The sequence below is a fragment of the Aulostomus chinensis genome, chromosome 2, assembly GCF_037954235.1.
Source record: "Aulostomus chinensis isolate RoL2024-O1b breed Wild chromosome 2, RoL_Achi_v1.0, whole genome shotgun sequence".
In the NCBI taxonomy this organism is placed as follows: Eukaryota; Metazoa; Chordata; class Actinopteri; order Syngnathiformes; family Aulostomidae; genus Aulostomus; species Aulostomus chinensis.
The window spans coordinates 27,360,409-27,379,461 of NC_141321.1; the positions used below are offsets into that span (position 1 = coordinate 27,360,409).

The 19,053-nt window shown below is 40.8% G+C and overlaps 1 protein-coding gene across 5 annotated transcripts in view; it reads left to right on the forward strand.

Annotated features, from left to right (window-relative positions):
• The window catches only part of unc13c (unc-13 homolog C (C. elegans)), a 114,534-nt gene extending 99,315 nt beyond the window's left edge, over positions 1-15,219 (forward strand). For 3 of the 5 annotated variants that reach the window (XM_086188250.1, XM_086188270.1, XM_086188263.1), the window contains 7 exons: positions 1,641-1,764; positions 2,646-2,705; positions 4,973-5,053; positions 7,757-7,904; positions 11,714-11,806; positions 12,567-12,726; positions 13,370-15,219. In XM_086188250.1, the coding sequence (XP_086044376.1) occupies positions 1,641-1,764; positions 2,646-2,705; positions 4,973-5,053; positions 7,757-7,904; positions 11,714-11,806; positions 12,567-12,726; positions 13,370-13,655 (952 nt within the window). In that variant the 3' untranslated portion in view covers positions 13,656-15,219. The remainder of the gene's footprint in view (positions 1-1,640; positions 1,765-2,645; positions 2,706-4,972; positions 5,054-7,756; positions 7,905-11,713; positions 11,807-12,566; positions 12,727-13,369) is intronic. The other 2 variants (XM_086188260.1, XM_086188273.1) reach the window with 1 other exon arrangement.
• The last annotated feature ends 3,834 nt before the right edge of the window (positions 15,220-19,053 follow it).

Here is a 19,053-nt window from a genome sequence, read left to right on the forward strand (position 1 = left end):
GATGCAGTGCCCTCTTTTTTCTTGCAACCTACAGCCATATTTGCAAGGTCTTGCGATCAATTCACTTTCTCAGTCGCTGTTTAGAATAAATACATAAAATGGGTGTGCAAAGTCCCTTTTGTTCATATGGTGTAATATGGGTTGCAAACACATTTTTTTATCCTTGGGACAACAGGACATTATTCTCCATTATCCTGTCTATGATGTTTATTTTTTTTCCTTTCATGATGAAGGTCATTGATAATAACTGTATTTGCATTTCTAATTCCATTTGAGGTCCTCCAGATGGGTCAGTCAGTAAAATGTCTTCTGGAAGACCTACATTCCTATTAGAATTTCTATTAATTCAACCAAAGCCTGTGTTTACTTCTGCATCATTCTTGAAAGAAACAGAGACGATGTGGTTCAGCTGAGGTCTGGGAGTCGCTTTCAGCTATTTGTCACAGCAACATTGAGGCCAATGTGGTATTACAGGGAATCCTCTTAATGATATGGAAACACCAAATCCTTCCTCCTGTCTCTGAGACCCTGCATACACAATAGGGTGAGATTAAAGCATTTCTAGGGTCCAGACCTTTAAAACCCTCAATTCCACCCAGTTGACTAAGACAATCAGCAACATATATTGACCACCGCTTGTCGTGTCAATATCGCTCCACATTACAGCTTGTTGCTGCTTGAATCTCCTGTTAGAAAACCAGTGTGTAAAACGTCGATAAACATCAGCACTGACTTTAAAATGACGTTAAAATTCAAGTAAATATGTCGGTGCCTATAAGTAGAAAAATGACGGGCCAATCAGTCACTACCAATACAAGGCCTTGTTGTTTCTGGTGTTTGAATTTCAAGTTTCAAGTTGATGAAATAAACGTCGGCTGCTATCACAGTACAGATAATTTATGGATAATCCTCGCAAGACTTTCTAGGTCTGCTTCTGACCCTTTGCTGCGAAATGAGTCCTAAAATGGCAAAATTATGAGGCACACGGGTCAGGAAGAGGTGAGAGAAGAGGATCAGTAGCAGCCTGCTGTAAATGGGTAGAAATTTAATCACAGAACACAGGTCAATAATCCCTAAGACAAACATAAACACATCAACCATAGAAAAGTTAGACAACAAGCTATATTATTCATATCAAAACAAGCCATCGCTATGTGTACCAGCTGTTTACCAGGTGTGCATGGAACACAAAGTGCATTTCAGGGTTTAGAAATTCAAGAAATATTCTAGGGTCTCCAAAATTGATTCATGCATTTTAGGACATATTTTGGTGATGCTGAACAAAAAGTATGCTTTTGAAAATTTGAGATATTTTTTGTGTCTGATGAAAATGTTCAAATGTTTTGGCTGGTCCGGATTTGTCTTCAGTAATTGATTGGCAAACCTCCCATACTTAGTCAGTTTTTAGAAGATTGAAATAGAGTTGACAAAGTGACAACTCTGTCTTAGATGAAACTAATTAAAGCACAAAGCTGCAGCTTTCGTTCAGTGAGTCACATGTTTTTTTTGTTTTTTGTTTTTTGCTTAATCACACTGCTTGGAAGTTGTTGTCCCTTGCCGCCTTCAGCCATATTGGCTCAGTGTTAGACACATGCTTCGAGTGTTGACCTGACAAATGCTTTTCTTTGACCACTTTACAGCTTGATGTTATTTGCCAAGATCTGTGAGAAGACTGTGCTGAAACGAGTCCTCAAAGAGCTATGGAAAATTGTGCTTAACACCATCGAGAGAACCATTGTTCTGCCTCCGCTGAGTGACCAGAGTGTGAGTTTGATCAAATATCTGTTACTCTTTCCATCTGCTTGCCCTCTAACTTCCACTACATGTCCACCTGCCTCTTTTTTCTCTTCCATCTGTCAAGTTGTGCTATGCTCCCACATAACACAGAAAATATTTGACACATTAAACATCTCCATATCTTTAAATCTTCACAAAGAGTGCCCTATTTCATACTGTTAATCCAAGAGAACTCAGTTCAGTGTCTAATAAATAGATATTTTTTGTTGTCTTTTGCAATTTAAAGTTACTGTGTCCAGCATTTCCTTGCTCATGTAACCACAGTTTCTAAAACAGGACTGCTTTATGTCACAGGGAGCAATTCCCAACAGCAGACAGGGAGGAGGATTTCAAAGTCACCCTCTTTGGGCTACCACTAAGAGGCAAAGGCGGGATTTTAGGAGAAATTAAACTGTAAAACAACCTTCACTGCTGTGCAGCCGACAACACTGGGATCATAACCCAAAGAATGCAAATACGATGAGCTGTAGAGCAGGAAAGGGAGCTACAAGGGAATGGCCAGACCACTTTGAAGAGAGGGAAATGAGGGCTGAGAGCAAATTCTCTGGAAGATACACACAAGAACCAAGAGGCAGGCATGCTTCTTCTAGCTCTGTAAAAGAGACAGTGAGCCAGCACAGCATGGTGAATCACAGGGCTACATGTCACCTTCCTACTCCTGGACCTGATCTGGGAAATCAGGCTGACCTACCTGCCTCTCATCAGGGGTAATCACCCCACACAGCCGACTGATGAGTGGCAGTTGATAGCTGCCCCGCACGGCTCTATTTCATATTTGAGATTTTGCCCCTTTATTTTCCTTTTCTCTGCTGTCCATGCAATAAGGTGTCTCCTTGTTTCCCCCATAGCAGGGAGCACAGATGATCTTCAGCGCAGCAAAGGACCTGGGACAGTTGTCCAAACTGAAGGTAACGACCTGTGAGATGGTTTTGATAATCATGTCTAAGTCCAAATGGACGCGTGGAAGAAACCGTTAGTATCTGCATTTGCTGCACTTAAAGCGATACTCATTTCACCTTTCAAATAATTCACACGTTGGTGCCTTGAGCTCATGAAGATGTTTTTCTTTCACCACAGCATCACATCTTTGTGTTTCCAGTATGCGGAAAGAGCCAGTCACCTATATTTAGCTTGAGGCTAATGCACCCCCAGGGTTACCAGCTATAAACAACAAAACTGTCCCACGTCTTGTCTATCTAGCTGTACTCTCAGTAATGAACAAACTCTTTGCTTCGCTAAAAAGAAACCAACCATAGCCATTGTGGTTGGGTTCTACCATGCCCAAGTGCAAGTGGGTTGGTTCCCCTGAATGTGTCAGTTGGTTGCAATTGGTGCTACAGTGAACAAGCACTGCAACAGAAGAGTTATAGTTTGTTTTAGTCATCATCCTCATATTTCCAGACAGTTGTCTTACTCTCATCTAAACAGTAAACTTTCACAGTTTGCTATATACTACACTTACAATATTACATATAGTACAGTATATAATATATTTGGGTTGATGGGCTATGCAGTTCGGTTGTGTGCAGAGTAGGAGTGGTAATGCACCTTATGAATTGGTTGCCAAATGCCATTAAACCAAAAAGGAAGAAGCATAAAGCTCCTTCAATGATTCAGCTTTACAGCTCAGTGTAACACTAAACAAGGCCGGTGTCTAACTGCTGACGTGACCTGAGGGGATTTAATCCCTCAGGTTTTGTGTAGTAAGCCGTCAGGATGGATCAGTAGTCACACTTTGGTTTTACTAACAATGGTGCTATGACATTACCTGAGGTATGAGTCATACTGTGGATCCAGACTGAAGTGTTCATCTGCATTCTGGTGTGCCGTGTTTTTGTGGGACTCTGTCAGCTGTCCTTTGAAGCAACATCTGGATACTAGTAACACAGATGGGTGTGTTTCTGTATCTTGCCCAAATCATTAAAGTGGTTTATCTTCCTCTTGTTATTTCTGATCATGAGTGATAACCTTCCACTAATTTTACACAATTATATGGTGTGTTATACACAAGGTAGAGACATAACGATTGTCTGTAGAAGCACTTCTGTTATGACTCGTGTGTTAAACCTTATTTGCTACAGCTGGTAACATTCAAAGTCAAGTTTTATCATTCTTATATTAGATATCTATTTATCTATTTATATCATGTATTATTCGGTTGTTGTAACCTTTTCCCCATAACAACACAGACTGGAACAGCAGAAGAGCTACTCAAGCAGGAAATCTAAATCAAATAACACTGTATGAATGCCTAATTTCATTATTGTGCCCTTTGACCTCAACCAATCCCATCATCATATCTAGGCTGCACTTATCTTGATATCATAATAGGTTTCAAATGGGTTCCATTATTGTATCTGCTTCTAAAAGTTCAACACTAAATTTAGTTGCCAAACTTTTCTTTCTTATTTTGAAAAGCACAACCTCATATTTATCTATTTGACCCAAGTTCAGAGCACATCAGGGCATCAGGATTTCCTTCATGCCTGAATTTATATGTTTTGAGGGGTTACACTACCATGTTTCAGTGGATGGAGGGATTATTGGAGCTGAGGCAATGAAAATCAATGTCCCCAATACAATATGTCAGCTAAAACAGCTTATATCTGTGCATGGATTTTGATTAGAAAGGTCACTGTCTCATCTCAGCTCTTGAAAATCGATTTAAAACAGACTTGTGATTGATTAAATCTATATTCTAGAAAAACCAGGTCAGGAAAATTGTTTCATCTGCAGAATCTAAAGCATCCACTTTACTGCACTGAACACTACATTCATCTTACAGCCTGGAGATGTTTATGAAATCTTTCCATCCAATACATGCATATGCAAAATATTGTCAGCTAACAGACTTGTGTGCTCTTGTGCACAGCGTTTGACACTGTGAAGCATCTACACCGAGATTTAGTGCCTTTAAAGTCATTTTTATAACGCATCAATACATTCATCTGCCCTCTCGAAGGTTAAGAAAATGTATTTATGATTTTTAAAAAAAAAAAACTTTTAGAGGCCTGTGTGAGATGGCAGGGTTCAAATTCATTGAAACTGGTGCCGTTGACTCACGTGGATTACATTTGGTCATAATAGCAAAGAAACATTTTAAAATTCCTGATTGTAATGCATGTTCTTGTTTTTTCATCTGTGGAGTGTCTGACCAGATTCTGTATCTTTGTAGGAGCATGTTATTCGAGAGGAAGCCAGAAGTCTGAGTCCACGACAGTGTGCAGCCATGGACCTTGTTCTTCCTACCATCAAGGTCAGTTTTATGTCAATATATTATTGGTAGCAGAGTAATTGATTCCTGGATGGGTAAATCTGAGTGTAAGCCAGCACAGCAAAAGTACACGTGACAAAAATGAGCAGATATACGCAAATCGACTCAACTTAGTGTTCAGGGAATCAAAGGAAACTTCAGTGTTTCAACCTTGAATGCCACATCGAAGCGAAGTAAAATCTGGTCAACTGGACGTAAGTTTATCTTGAAGACGTTTCACCTCTCATCCGAGAGGCTTCTTCAGTTCTAGTGAAGAGTGTGGAAACTCCAGCTTATAAACCTATGTGGGAGTGGTCAGTGCTATTGTGGTGGAAACAACCCTCCCGAGACTCACCTGGCCTCCCCAAACGATAGGTTTATAAGCTGGAGTTTCCACACTCTTCACTAGAACTGAAGAAGCCTCTCGGATGAGAGGTGAAACGTCTTCAAGATAAACTTACGTCCAGTTGACCAGATTTGACTTCGCTTCGATCTACGATGACCTGGATGAATGAGAACCTGCACAGACATCTTGAATGCCACCTTTTCCTAGATTTTATTCCTGGTGTTTGTCTGGAAATTTCATCGGCTGGTAAAGTAGTAATGTAGCACATGATAAGCAAAATTGCAAGATAAGTGGACTAGCAGCGAAGTCAGGTTCTTCACTAGATATCCAGATGCTATGAGAGAGAGAGAGAGAGAGAGAGAGAGCGAGAGAGAGAGAGAGCGAGAGAGATGGTTCTCATTCTATGTTTTCTGATGGACTGATGGACACGAAATCAGGCTCGATCCAGAGGAGGATAATGTCATTCATCTCAGTACATGTGGAAGTGTGCCCAGACTCAAAGAAAAGAAAATATGCGGTGCTGCAATGTTAATTTACAACTGTATCATATTAGGGTGAAGCAGAGCAAATAACTTAAAACTAATTGATTCTGCTGTCTCCAAGGAAACTACCCGGAGGTTAAATCCATCGTGTTGCTGGAATTTTTTCATCTGTATTGCTATTGCATCTGATAGAGTTGGAGGATCAGATCAATAAATGCAAAATGCTATCTGTCATTTTTATAACTGTAGTGTAAAAAAGACAAATTGCAGGATGCATTGAAGTGGAGGAAAGATTATTATAAGCAAGGATTATTAAATCTCTTGAGGTCACAATGCTTGTCGTTCCCTCTGAAAACCTTTTATCCAGACTGAACTTTGAGCCTGTGAGAATTAATGGGTGGGATAATGGATAAATGCGCTGGGCCATACAGGCATCCATATGTGACAATGATGGCATGTAGTTCATTAGACTGATTCCCAATAATGCACCATTTGCTTCTTTCTTTGAACTCTGACCTCTAAGTGACAGTCGTGGGCAGCTGGGCCGCCACTGCCGACAAAAGCTTAATGTACTGTAGAACTCAGACGCCGTTTTTCTTCAAGAAGTTATTAGAAGTATTATGACTCATATTATATTTAAATTATAGTGAAATAGAATCTTACCAATTTAGGTCATTTGGAGTAAATTAATGAAATATAATGTTTAAGTCTTTGGAATAAATCCTTTCTTCATGAGTCTTGCTACGTTGTATGGATGTATGTTGAGTCTGATGCTCATTTTGGAGACTTTAAATTGTGTTGTGGATAAAATGTACACTATTGGGTTGAACTGTGACAAATTCTTACTTTTTTGACCATTATAATATAATAAAGAATAAAAAGAAGTTGTGAAAATGCAGCTTCATTGCTGTGTTTCACACATGGAGGTTCCCCCTCCATGTTCATTTGACACAGAAAACAAACTTCTTCTTTTTTTTTAATTTATGTAATGCCATGACTACTACATGCCCCACCCCTTTATCTAATGCAGTGCCCATTGTTTTTGGAGTGGGGCCGTGGGTTGAGGGATGATGTCTCAGACATCTAATCACAATTTGGCCAAAAGAAAACACATTTGGCACCAAAAGCAACTTTTTGCAGCCAAAAATGTCAGGATGATGACAAAAATGTCAATCAAAATTCTGACGTCTGTCGTTTGAATTTCTCATCCTGATTACTTTAAGCCCTGCACTGCACTATCTTCGGACACAGCAATGCACACACCAGGTTTTATGTTGATCACATGAACGGTTGGTGAGATAATTGAGGAAAACCCATACAGAGATTCCTCTCTCTATTAGATAGACACATTTATTATTTATGTCATTCCTGTTTCAGTGTATATTCTTTTTTTCTTGGTTTAAACTCCAGTCATAGCTCACCCCTTGCATGCGAGATTACACCCAGTTTTCATGAGAGCAATGCTTGTCAAATTTCGTTACTCACAGCACCGGTGAGACACAGAATTGCGCCTCCTGCTGTTAGTCACCTACCGAGTCAGTGCCCATGGAGAGTTACTGTGTTTGGGGAGATTGATGAAAGCACTCCCTCTTACTTCTGAAAAGAACCTCCACAAACTGCAAACACACTAGCAAATCCCTCTTGTGCCCGTAATGATTATGTAGCATGGGCTTTACATTGAAATGCCTATAATTAGCTACAAAGGTAGCCATTACTGATGTCTCTCATCTGGTATCTTTATATATGCTCCTCCTGGTAAAACACATACTGTCCACATAATCCTGGACAAATCTCCCACACAGCTCCAGCCCACTGTCACGTCTTAACTCAGAAACGCTCATGATCGTGTTTTGAAATTTTCCATTTTCTTTTTTGCAGCAATACTTCCATGCTGGAGGAAATGGGCTGAAGAAAACCTTCCTTGAAAAGAGCCCTGATATGAAGTCCCTCAGATATGCTCTCAGCCTTTACACTCAACCTACAGATGCCTTGATCAAGAAATATATATGCACCCAAACCTCTCAAGGTAAGGAGGCTTTTTCAGCCGGGGACCAACTCAATTATGTCTAATTTCAGAGTTTGATTATATCTGCATTAGATTATTTAATATCATTCAACAGATGGGCTCTTTGTGTACATAGTGTCTCACATAGGGGATGAAATGAGGTGGAATTATGCATAAAGATGTAGAGGTGGTTGAAGGAGGAGGTTTAATACACTTGATAAACAAGTGGAGGGCTGGTACGTTCAGTGTGGTTAATGGCAGCTGTTCTTCACAGGTGATGCATTATGTTCTCTGTCCATTTTCACAAGAAACTCTAATTTACTTTCATATTGCAGATTCCTTTGCTACTCAAAATGGACTGAAAAGAACAGACTTCCAGTCCTGGCTTGTTCTCATCTCAATTATGTGCTGTTGTCCGTTCAGTGGTAGTGGGCTAAAGGGATCAGGTTGGAGTCTTTTTTGAGGGAATGATACTTACAGTGAGTGGCCATCGCAGTAATTACATTTAGCCCCTCACTGCAGAAGGTGTTTGTCCTATTCAATGTGAGGGGGAAAAAAGAGCAAATTTTCTGTGGCCTCTTCACCTCTCTCTCTCATTAGAAACACACAAAAAGTACATCATGACAAATTTATAAGATATATGTGTCTATCTCGTATGCTCCCTTTTCTCTCTCTCTCTCTCTCTCTCTCTCATCACTGACCCACTTTTACGTGTTTTCCCATTCATCCGTCTCTGCATGAAGCATTTCCCCCTGTCTCTCCCTGTAACAAGATGGAAATACCTCCAGGTGTCCGGAGAAAATCAAAACGGAATTCAGCCCAGTTTCTTTTAACATGTCCAGCCTTGCAGAACGCTACATAGGGAGGCGAAAGGAAAGCCAGTCAGCCAGCCAGTCAGCCAGCCAGCAGGCCACACAGCATCGCTGCACACTTACTGTACTGGCAGATGGGCAAAGACTTGTTTTACTGTATGCTATTTTGAGATTGCTCACTGTGTTGCTCTTTTCCTCCATATCTAAACCACTTCTGCCATCCCTCCTTACTTGAGGTCACACTATGTTGTCTCTTTATCGGGGTGGACCGATGTGATGTTTATAAGTGGAGGTAGTGAGGTGTTTGATGTGCATTAGGTCAGTAAACAATGTTGGGATGTGCTGATGGTTGATGTTGCACAGTGGACACTGTTTCATTAATCACCGTCCCCTGAGCACCGACAGCGACACATTTAGACCACGGCGTGCTCTAGTTTGTTCATTCAGAGAAGCATGCTTGTCTCTCGTCATTAGGGAGCGAGCTGAGGTTATATAGCTGCTTCCTTGGAAATGTAGTACTCGAAAATATGTATACATGTGACAAATGGTTGCATCACATGATTAATTCCTGCCTCTAAATCCATCATCTTCTCATTTGTCACTTCTTGTGCGCTCAAGGTAGAGTCCTAGAGGCTGTTTACACCTTTCATTAAAGTGCTTCCTCTGTCCATATTCTATCTGGATGTGATTTAGCCTGATTATATTAACACCTGGTATTATCATGTGATTATCTGATCGCTCTGATTGATGACACATACACACAATGTATTAATCTGCTTTGCTTGCTCTCGCTTGTTCTCTGCTCTCTATACACAACATCTGCACTGAGTGATACTAAAAGCAGTTGCATTACTCCAGCAACACAAGTGATGAGGAGTGTTACAGACGAAGGCTGGCTGTCTACTGGATTTGATATGCAGAAAACTGCCACTGGTGTTATCCAGAGAACTGCCCTCAGCCACGTCCCTGGGAATCGCATGTGGACTGAAGAGGCATACGCTCTTGCATTTGTCCAGTGTGGTCAAAAAGCGTCCTTCCCTGACCACTAGTGTAATAGAGGGGTGGAATGTTTCTGCTACATTTCCAGAAAGTTTCCTGTAAATTTCCCCCCAAAAAATGTTTGAAGGGAATTCTGGAATTTGGGCTATTTTCACCGAATTCTGCTTCGTTTTCATTTGATCAAGCAACTTCTGATATCAATCCAGTCACCCAAAAAGCATTTTGAGTCCAGATGTGAATGCGGTTTACATGTTCAGTGCAGCAATTCAAAGCAGAGCAAGTCTGCATTCATTAATGGTTGTATTATTTCTTCTACCTACTAACCTCCTTCTGCACCTTTGCTTCATCCCCTTCTCTCCTGTATCTTTTTTGATGTAGTATGCTCAATCCATCATGGTCCTCCGGTTCTCCATTCTGTAGTGTATAAGATTGCTTATTGCACTGAAGCACTAATTTTAAGTGTCTTGCACTAGCACAGGGAAATATTTCTGCCTCCCATCGAAAAAAAACGATAGAATCAATTTATTTATCCCATTATTTCAGCCTATAACTGAAGTAAATGTGCCGGGCCATTGCTGTGTTAATTTCTCACAAGGCTTAATTGTGCCACGGCGGTGTTTCTCTACCCTCCCCCTCCTCTCAGGGACTTCATTACAATAAATCACAGGGCTTGTTTCTTCATTACCTGCTATAATGCACACAAACATGTTTGGCACATATTGATTCGCTATTGGATCAACATAGCCTTTCATCAACTACACCATCACTTTTAGCCTCTCAGTGCTCAACGTAGCCGCTGCAGGCTTCACGGCAGTTGTCAGAGGCAGATGAAACGAGCAGGACGCTCTGCACCAGGCAGTGAGACACATGGTCAGCAATCAGGTCTCACTGTTTCTTGGCAACAACGTATCAGCTTTTGTTTGAAACGTATATAAAAAGAGTCAAGTCTCGCCACTCTGCAGCCATCTTTGTGGTAAATGAATTGGGAGCGAGCCATAGCTGCATTCGTCATGGTCCAAAAAAAATGCACGAGTAGAATCACCTGATACAAAACGCTTCAAAGGTTCGGTGACTTTGCCTTGAAATAAAGTATAAAGTGCACATTTTCCACGCCGCACAAAAGCTACTTTTGGGGCATTCATGAAGCAACACTGGCTGTAGTTTACATGATGCAACTGTGCAGTTGCTGATTGATACCAAGTTCATCTCCAACCTCTTGATCCTGCCAGCAGCGTCACCTGATACTGTGGTCACGTTTCCTGGTCTAGCAAGTGATTGACAGTTAGGGGGAGGTTTGACATCACAATCACCATGTTTTGCCCTTCTTTTTTTTTGGGAATATATCAGTGGTTTGTTTCTACTTTAATATCTAATCTCAAATGTTATGTGATGCCTAAAGAAGGAAAGTAGCTAATTCTGCTTCTACATTAAATTAGGGTTTTTTTTTAGCTTTGTTTTTTTCCTTCCTGCACAGTACCTGCCCATCTACTTGCGCCTTCATTGTTTGTCTTTGATTTTCATTTTACAGTCAAATCCAACGTTTTGTTTGTATTTCTGTCGAATTTGATGAATTCATCATGTAGACCATTATTTATTTAGTACATCCCTTCGCACCATCTGCCTCTCCATGGCCTTCAGACCAGACAGAATATTTCATGTGCCTGCTTTATCTCCCTGTTGTTGCTCTTGTTAACCCCCCAAGCAAAAGGAAACCCTGGCTGTGCTTGCTAGTGTTCTGCCACTGGAGTGAAATCAAATGTGCCGCCTCCCTACTGTTTATTCTCGGGTTTAGGTTTTCTTCTCTAGCTTTGACTCAGAGATTTTTATTTTAAAAAAAGCTGCACCCTCAGTTTTGGATTCCATCCTTTTATCCTCCCTTTCTCTCTCTCTCTCTCTTTTATTCCTGTTTACCATTCACTACTTCTCTCCCTGCCCTCCTCTCTTCCACCCCTCCAGTCTCTGCGATTGTTTATTATGCCTCCTTCTAATTCTCCTGTTGCTGTTTTGGTGTGTGTCCAGGTCAGTCATCCAATGGATCAGTGGGGGAGGTGTCGATGCAAGTGAATCTCATCTCTCACCCTGGCACAGGAGAGCACAAAGTCAGCGTGAAGGGTGAGATTTTCCTTTGCCTTCACTTTATGTTTAGAATATGTATTCAGATGTATTCATAGCTGTTCAAGAACTCACCACAGACAGCTCGCGGTGGTAATTCTGTTGCCATAATAAAGAAATTTGGAGTGTGGATTATTATACGGATGACCAGATTCACAATGTGTGCTGCACTGGTCTTTAGTCATTTCTCTTTTTACATTGAGGCTTTTGTCCATTTCTCTAATCACACTCTGTCAGTAACAGAAATGCTATGACATCCATCCCGCCTCCTCCAGCAGCACAATTCACCAAAGCTCGCAAGCTGCTATTAGCAGGTGACAGCAGTAACATGTCTATGGATTGCCAGACAACTCGGGTTACCATGGCAATCATATATCATTATAGATGTTTGATGATGAGGGATGCCAGCAGCCTGCTATGATACAATGAAGAGCAACAGCTCAACTTATTTTTCCCTCTCATCCCACAAGCGGTCTACTTTTTATACAAAGTCAGGCTATGCAGCTGCACGCTGCTGTTGCATCATGGTCTGTCGTGGTGTCTGCCTCCTTCACGCCGCATTTTTCATAACCATGAGCCTTGAAAAAGAGATACAACGTATCAATGTTCTAGTTAACTTGCTGTCAAACTCCATGTACATGCTCTGAAAGGATTAGTAGCCCCCCCATTTTGTCACTTATCTGTTGTAATTATATGCACCCAAGAAATAACATGGCAAATATACCTTCAATCTTGTGATTATTCCCTTTGAATTTCGCAGTGGTGGCGGTGAACAACCTCATCTGGCAGACCAATGCCATGTTCCGGCCGTTTGTGGAAGTCAACGCCGTGGGACCACACCTGGCCGACAAGAAACGCAAATTCAGCACCAAGACCAAGAACAACAATTGGTCGCCGAAATACAATGAAACATTCCAATAGTGAGTGGCTGGCTGTTTCACTGTCATCACAGGGGAATGGAGAAGGCCGCGGAGAGGCACTTTCATTGTTGGACTGCACAGTGTTTTGATTGCCACACAGTTCCTTGTACACCACTCTGTTCAGTGGGCTGTTGGCAGTGAATGCCTCTTGTTGTCAAAATCCCTCCTGTTGTTTTAAGCACTGCTCTGATTTTCATTAAAGCAGTGGAGGAAAGTAAGGAGGCCGAGTTAATCATGTATAGGTTTGCACCCTCTAAGCTCCGATTCCCTGAGCCGAGTCACAGAGCTACAACGCCACCAGTGCGATCAATCCTGGACCGCTGCTGGCTTCATATAGATTCACTGGCATTGTCATTGGAATTTTAAAAAGCCATTAAGTTGCAGGGAGTAAATTAGAAAACAGCCTAAAGAAAAAGCTGTCTCAGAGTAATGGCTCATTTGAATAGAACCATAGATTTCACACACAAAACATGATTGAACCGTCTCATCATAGTCACATATACTCTACAAGAAAGCGGCCTTTCACCGCTTGACACTGACCTGACGTGCCACTATTTGTATGAATAATTCAGTGTAAATCATGCAAATGTCTGAACATGTCTTTAAAGTTATCTGTACCATCTGCCCTTGTCATTTGTCCCAGTGTTCTGAGTAATGAACATGGTCCGGAGTCTTACGAGCTGCACGTCTCAGTAAAGGACTACTGCTTTGCCCGTGAGGACCGTATCATCGGCATGACGGTCATCCAGCTCCGAGAGCTGGCGGATAAGGGCAGCTGCTGCGCCTGCTACCCCCTGGTGAAGAGCATCTCCATGGATGAAACGGGCCTCACCATCATGAGGATACTCTCTCAAAGGACCAACGATGAGGTGGCCAAAGAGTTTGTGCGTCTCAAGACGGACACGCGCTCGGCGGAGGAAGTGTCGTAATGTGGAGCATTAAAAAAAAAAATGCAGTATTATGAGTCGTGTTGTCTTAAGTGAGAGACTGTTAGAGAATGACGAAGGAAAAGAAAGATCGTCCAAAGAGAGCAGGAAGAAGCCTGATAGGGCAACGCAGAGAACGAGAGAGAGAGAGAGAGAGAGAGTTGTGTTTGTTTGTTTGTTTTTGTGCATGTGCGTAAAACATCTGTTGGAATGTTCATTTTAAACTACAGTATGTACAAGTGTTTACTTACCGTATGCTTACTATTAAGTACTATATTCGAGTTATGTTAACAAACCATGAAATACCTTTTGTACAACATTTAGTCTTTTTGAACAGAGATTTGTTCCAATAAAGTGCCAAACCAGTGAAAAAAGAACAAAACCAACGTATATCAATTATGGTGAACTTAGTATGTTTGAAATTTGCTTGATTATTTGGTCCGGTGTAAGTCATTCTCTGACCGTGTGTCGTTTTGATTGTTGCGAAGTCTTTTCATTTTGCACCCTCGTTTTTTTTAATGTTTTTTTTTTTTTTGATTATTTGTTTGTTTGTTTTTTGGCTTCACGTTCTTCCACACAGCACTGTTGTGCATGTCCTCTTCTCGGTCATGTTTCTTCCATGATTCCACGGTGACCACCAAGCAGGGTCCTGCTGTCCCCTTGCCTTCAAACTGTTTGTATTTTAAGTCGACCTGAAAATAGACCATGTTTTTTTAAATGGCGATGACTGCTATGTAAACCTCGTAGGTGTTTGTAATTTTATAACCAACCATGACAACAGTGACAACGGCCTCCAGTGCGAACAGTCTTAGCAGAAAGGATGGAAATATTTTCTTTTTTTGTTTTTTTTTCCTTCTTCTTCTTTTGTAACCATCAGCTTCCAGCCTTTCTGAATGACCACTGTGAACATGAGCTTTGGAAGGCAAGCTTACATGACATTGCTACAGTTTGAAAACATTTCTTCATATTTTCAGATAATTTTGTTCCTGATAAACTGCCAAAGTTAGATAAAATATTTGTACAAAAGCAATCCATTACATGTATGAAGATATATATATATATATATATATATATATATGTATATATATATATATATATATGTCACACATGTGATCTATTACTTTTTTAATGCTAATATTTGGTTGTTGATGGGGTGGTGCGAAGATTTCTTGATTTCCTGTGAAGCTGTTAACAGGTAGTTGCACATGTTACATCAAACATTAGTTAAATCAGCTTCTGTCATTTTGTTTTTCTTCATAGAAAGGAAAGAGTCTAACATTTGGTAAATATGCAACATTCCTATGTATTGCACTGATGGCAAATTGTATGTCATGTAAATATATTTAGTGAGATATTGTACAAAAGTCTACTTTTTTTCAACGTGCATAAAGTATGTGCAAATGTGTTACAATATCTGGGTCGTTATGGGGTCAACCATTTTCCAATCGGTAGGTTCGCAGCGAACAGAATCATTTATCATCTTTGTTTTGAGCTTTAAGGTGATAGAAAACAGCCTATAAACTTTTATTCATACAAATATTATATTCGTACTCGCATTCTCATCCAAAATATAACCATTAAACGAAACTGTTCTGCATCTTACATCGTGTGACCAAGTTTGCAGGAAGGTTTTTATATGAAATACCAATGTTGACATTACGAAACATAACTAATACAGCCAGATGCACCGAAAGAGGACAACTCAAAACAACATTTTTTTAGATATCAGTTTTTAAAGAAAAAGAAACTTTAATATAAAACTGTTTTCATCACATACTCCATGTATCACATTTTTATATCGAGTCAATATTTTTATTGTTGAGTTACAGGAATACCCACAGGCTGGTTGAGTGTTTGACTGCATTACTATTCCGATGGTGTCTGAGCATGGAATCTGACACTAAACGGAATATCAGATATTTTTTACACTTCTTTTCAAAATCATCTGTGATGTCTCATTAGTTTTGCGTATCTTTCTTTCAAAATAATTTTCCTCGTCTGCTGATACTCAGGTGAGACAATAATCCACATGAACGCTTTCTCACTGTGCAAGTTTCTCTTTTTTAATGCATTCATGGTGCCTGGAATAAGTGTTTTCATAGCCGTTATGCTCTACTTACTCTCAGCCACTTGGCAAAGACAGAACGAAATCCTACCGACCAACCTTGAAGAAAGCCCTGGAGAACCACATGGAACGTGCCAGGAAATGTTTTCTTTGCTGCTGCAACAACAACAGTATTTCCATGTCTAGCTTTATTTCATGGGTAAAGTAATATTTCAGTACTCCACATGGGACCACTGCTGCCGTTTTGCTCATTAGATATAAAAATAGACAAATCAATCAATAAATAAATATAAAAAGCCCTCTAATAAAAACAAATAATCATGAATCTATATAAATCAGTGTTTATGCAGTTTTTTTGTGGGGTAACAATCCTTTTTAATTATTACATTTTTTCATGATTTGAGAGTGGAACATTGGGCAGGACGTCACTTTGTCGCCAGTAAACTAAGAAAATAAGTGAAAAGTCAACATGGAACACAGACAGAAGGCATTTTAACAGCACGTACACGTTGGTCTGCAGTAAGTTGAAAACAGGTTTGAGCACCCCTGCTTTAGATGAGGAATGATTGACAGCCTCTTCCTCTGTCAGAGGAATGTCACACCTATGCTCATCCATTTCTGAAAGACCAGAGGACGAAGTTGTTTTGGTGTCAGAGCACTGAAGTAGTTTTATCAGTTTTACTCAAGGTTTGTCACTAATTCACTACTTTGAAATGTTACCTCTCCGTGTCCAGTTTTAAACCTCCTGCTCCTTGGTGACTGTCGGTTTGAGGATCACAGGCTTTGCAGGGCTGTGAAGTCTAGCGTTTCAGAGGCCATCTCTCCTGGGAGCGACTACACTGCTTCCTATTTTATTTTCTCATTATGAGGATTAACATAGATTTGCCCTACAACGAATGTCATGAAGACATTCTCACCACTTTTAGATGCTGATCTAGTCACCAAATAATGAGTAGTTATGAAGATGAAACCTCAAATATCAACTTAACGTGCCAGAGAGCTACTTGCTGGCTTGAGAACTACTAGCAAAAACATTACAGTTGGCCAATGTCCCAAAATTAAAAAAAAAAAAGAAGCGCTTCTTGAGCACTTTTTAGCTACACCCTTATATAACAGACATTTGTGTTGTCAGGCTTTGTTGATCTAATACTATCTCACAATTACATTAAAAATGTGTCTATCGTACCCACAAGTGGGTGAGGGGAAACTTCTCCCTCTTTGTTTACCCTGCGGACTCCACATTGACTACTTATAGTTTATAAACTTGAGAACGATTGTCAAATTCACAAGGTGTCAAATCGGCTCTTTGCGTACTTTAGGATAAATCACAGCGGTATATTTTGACGCCAAATTGCAAACAGCCTGGCTGTTAACAAATAAAAAAAAAAAAAGCCTGTTAACTGCGGGAAAAATTCCCACATGAATATCGCCTGGCAAGATTTGAATGCCAAGTTTGTCATGTTTTTCCAAGGCATCTCTTTAAAATATCTGCCAGGTCCTCAAAGTAGATTTGATTGAAAAACGATCGTCACTGCAGGCCCACACAGTTCATCTAATCACCTGGAACCAGGACAAAAGAATGCCAGGCCATGTGATTCCATTTGTCAGTGTCAGCCGTTAATCTCCTCTATATAGATGTTGTCCAGTTGGAGCAGAAAGGAGAAGGATAATTTGCTAATTCCAGAGATTTCTACAAAACTGGAAGAGAAAGATATGAAGACATTTCAGATTAATATAAAGATAAAATAAAGAATTCATCTTTCGCGTAATCTTTCATCAGGTGTTACTGAATTCTATCCACGTCAAAAGTAAACATACTCGACATCACAGCCCATTTTATACTCTACATTTTATAAATATAACATAGAAGGAATTTGAGGGATTTAAACGTTCATCACGTATTTCCTTGATTTTTAGGATTCATTCCTATAAGTCCCTCTGTGAGGCAGAAACACGTTCCAGACGCTTCGGGCTAGAAGCAGGCAGGAGACAGAGCTGCAGAAACAATATGGGAGCATGCAAGAGGACACACAGTGGGAACGGCTGATAGCGAACCAGACACAGGTGAGCAACGCTCGCCTTTCACTCCAGGGCACCTGGTCGTCATCAAAGCAGCGTCAGGGACTCAAAAACAAGAGTCGTGACAGGAAGAGTGGGAAACTCTTTCATGCAAACATTTGCTTTGCTCATTAACATAACCTCGGAACATTTTAGCCTGTAAACATGTTGTTCATGTTGTTTTCTTTTAGGCGTCACTCACTTGTGCTCGTCCCCGTCGTCGGGGTCATTAGTTACACCTGTGAATTCCTCTCAGCTGGTGAACATCAACCTGCACTGAAGGTTATAAGTAGGAGGGTTTCCCTCTGCTCATGTCTCCAGAGGGTCAAAGCCTTTGTTTGGCTCTTTGAATGTTTGTGTTGCTTATGTTTTTGAAGTGGGATTTTCTTTTGTATTTAATTTGTAGGAGATTATTACCTTTCACCAGCCCCCGTTTCCCCTCTGCCCCCCTCCCATCAACTCCCAACTGAGTCCCTTGTCTGGCTCTTTTGTTTGCCTGTCATTTTGATAGAACCAGTGGGCGGCTGTAGGAAGAGATTTCCTCAAGTCTCCTCTCCAGTACACGAGGGGCTCTACTTTTGTTTACTGTTTTCTCTAACATGTGGTGTTTCCTGTTGGATTCCCAACTAACAGGAAATAATTTTCACCACCATAAAAAGAACTCTGACATCAGCCGCCCCCCCCCCCAAAAGGATCCTGTAAATTCCCAAGCCAATTATTATCAGTAACCAGAAAAACATGGCAGAAAAGATGGCAGCCTGCAGAGAGACAGCCACTCGAAGGATGCTTGAGCGGGGTTCACTATGCCCTTACAAGCCTGCATCCGGAAACACGCGATGTGTGGCCTCATTTTGAATCCACTAGACGAAAAAGATACAGACCAAGAAACACCTGGTGTCCTGACATGGAGACAGACATTAACTGGTCATACATGGGGACAGCTGGAGAAATTGGACTAGCATCAGGATGCCTGGAAAGCATTTGTTGGCTGTGTGTGTGTGTGTGTGTTGGGGGGGGGGGGGGGGTCCTCATTTTAGCTACATTAGTGGGGTCTGACTGGCAGGGTTAGATGTACTTTGAGAGGCTGAAAATATGGTTGCTCTTGGGTGAAAATACAGTTTTATGGCTGGGATGCAGTTTCATTTAGGGGGAAATGAATTGAATGCCAATGAGAAGACCCCACAAAGGTGGTAACATTGGCTGCGTGTGTCCATGTCTATCTGGCAGGGAGCCTATCTAGCCAGATGATTCCTCTTACAGATGGGTCTTTGGATTAAA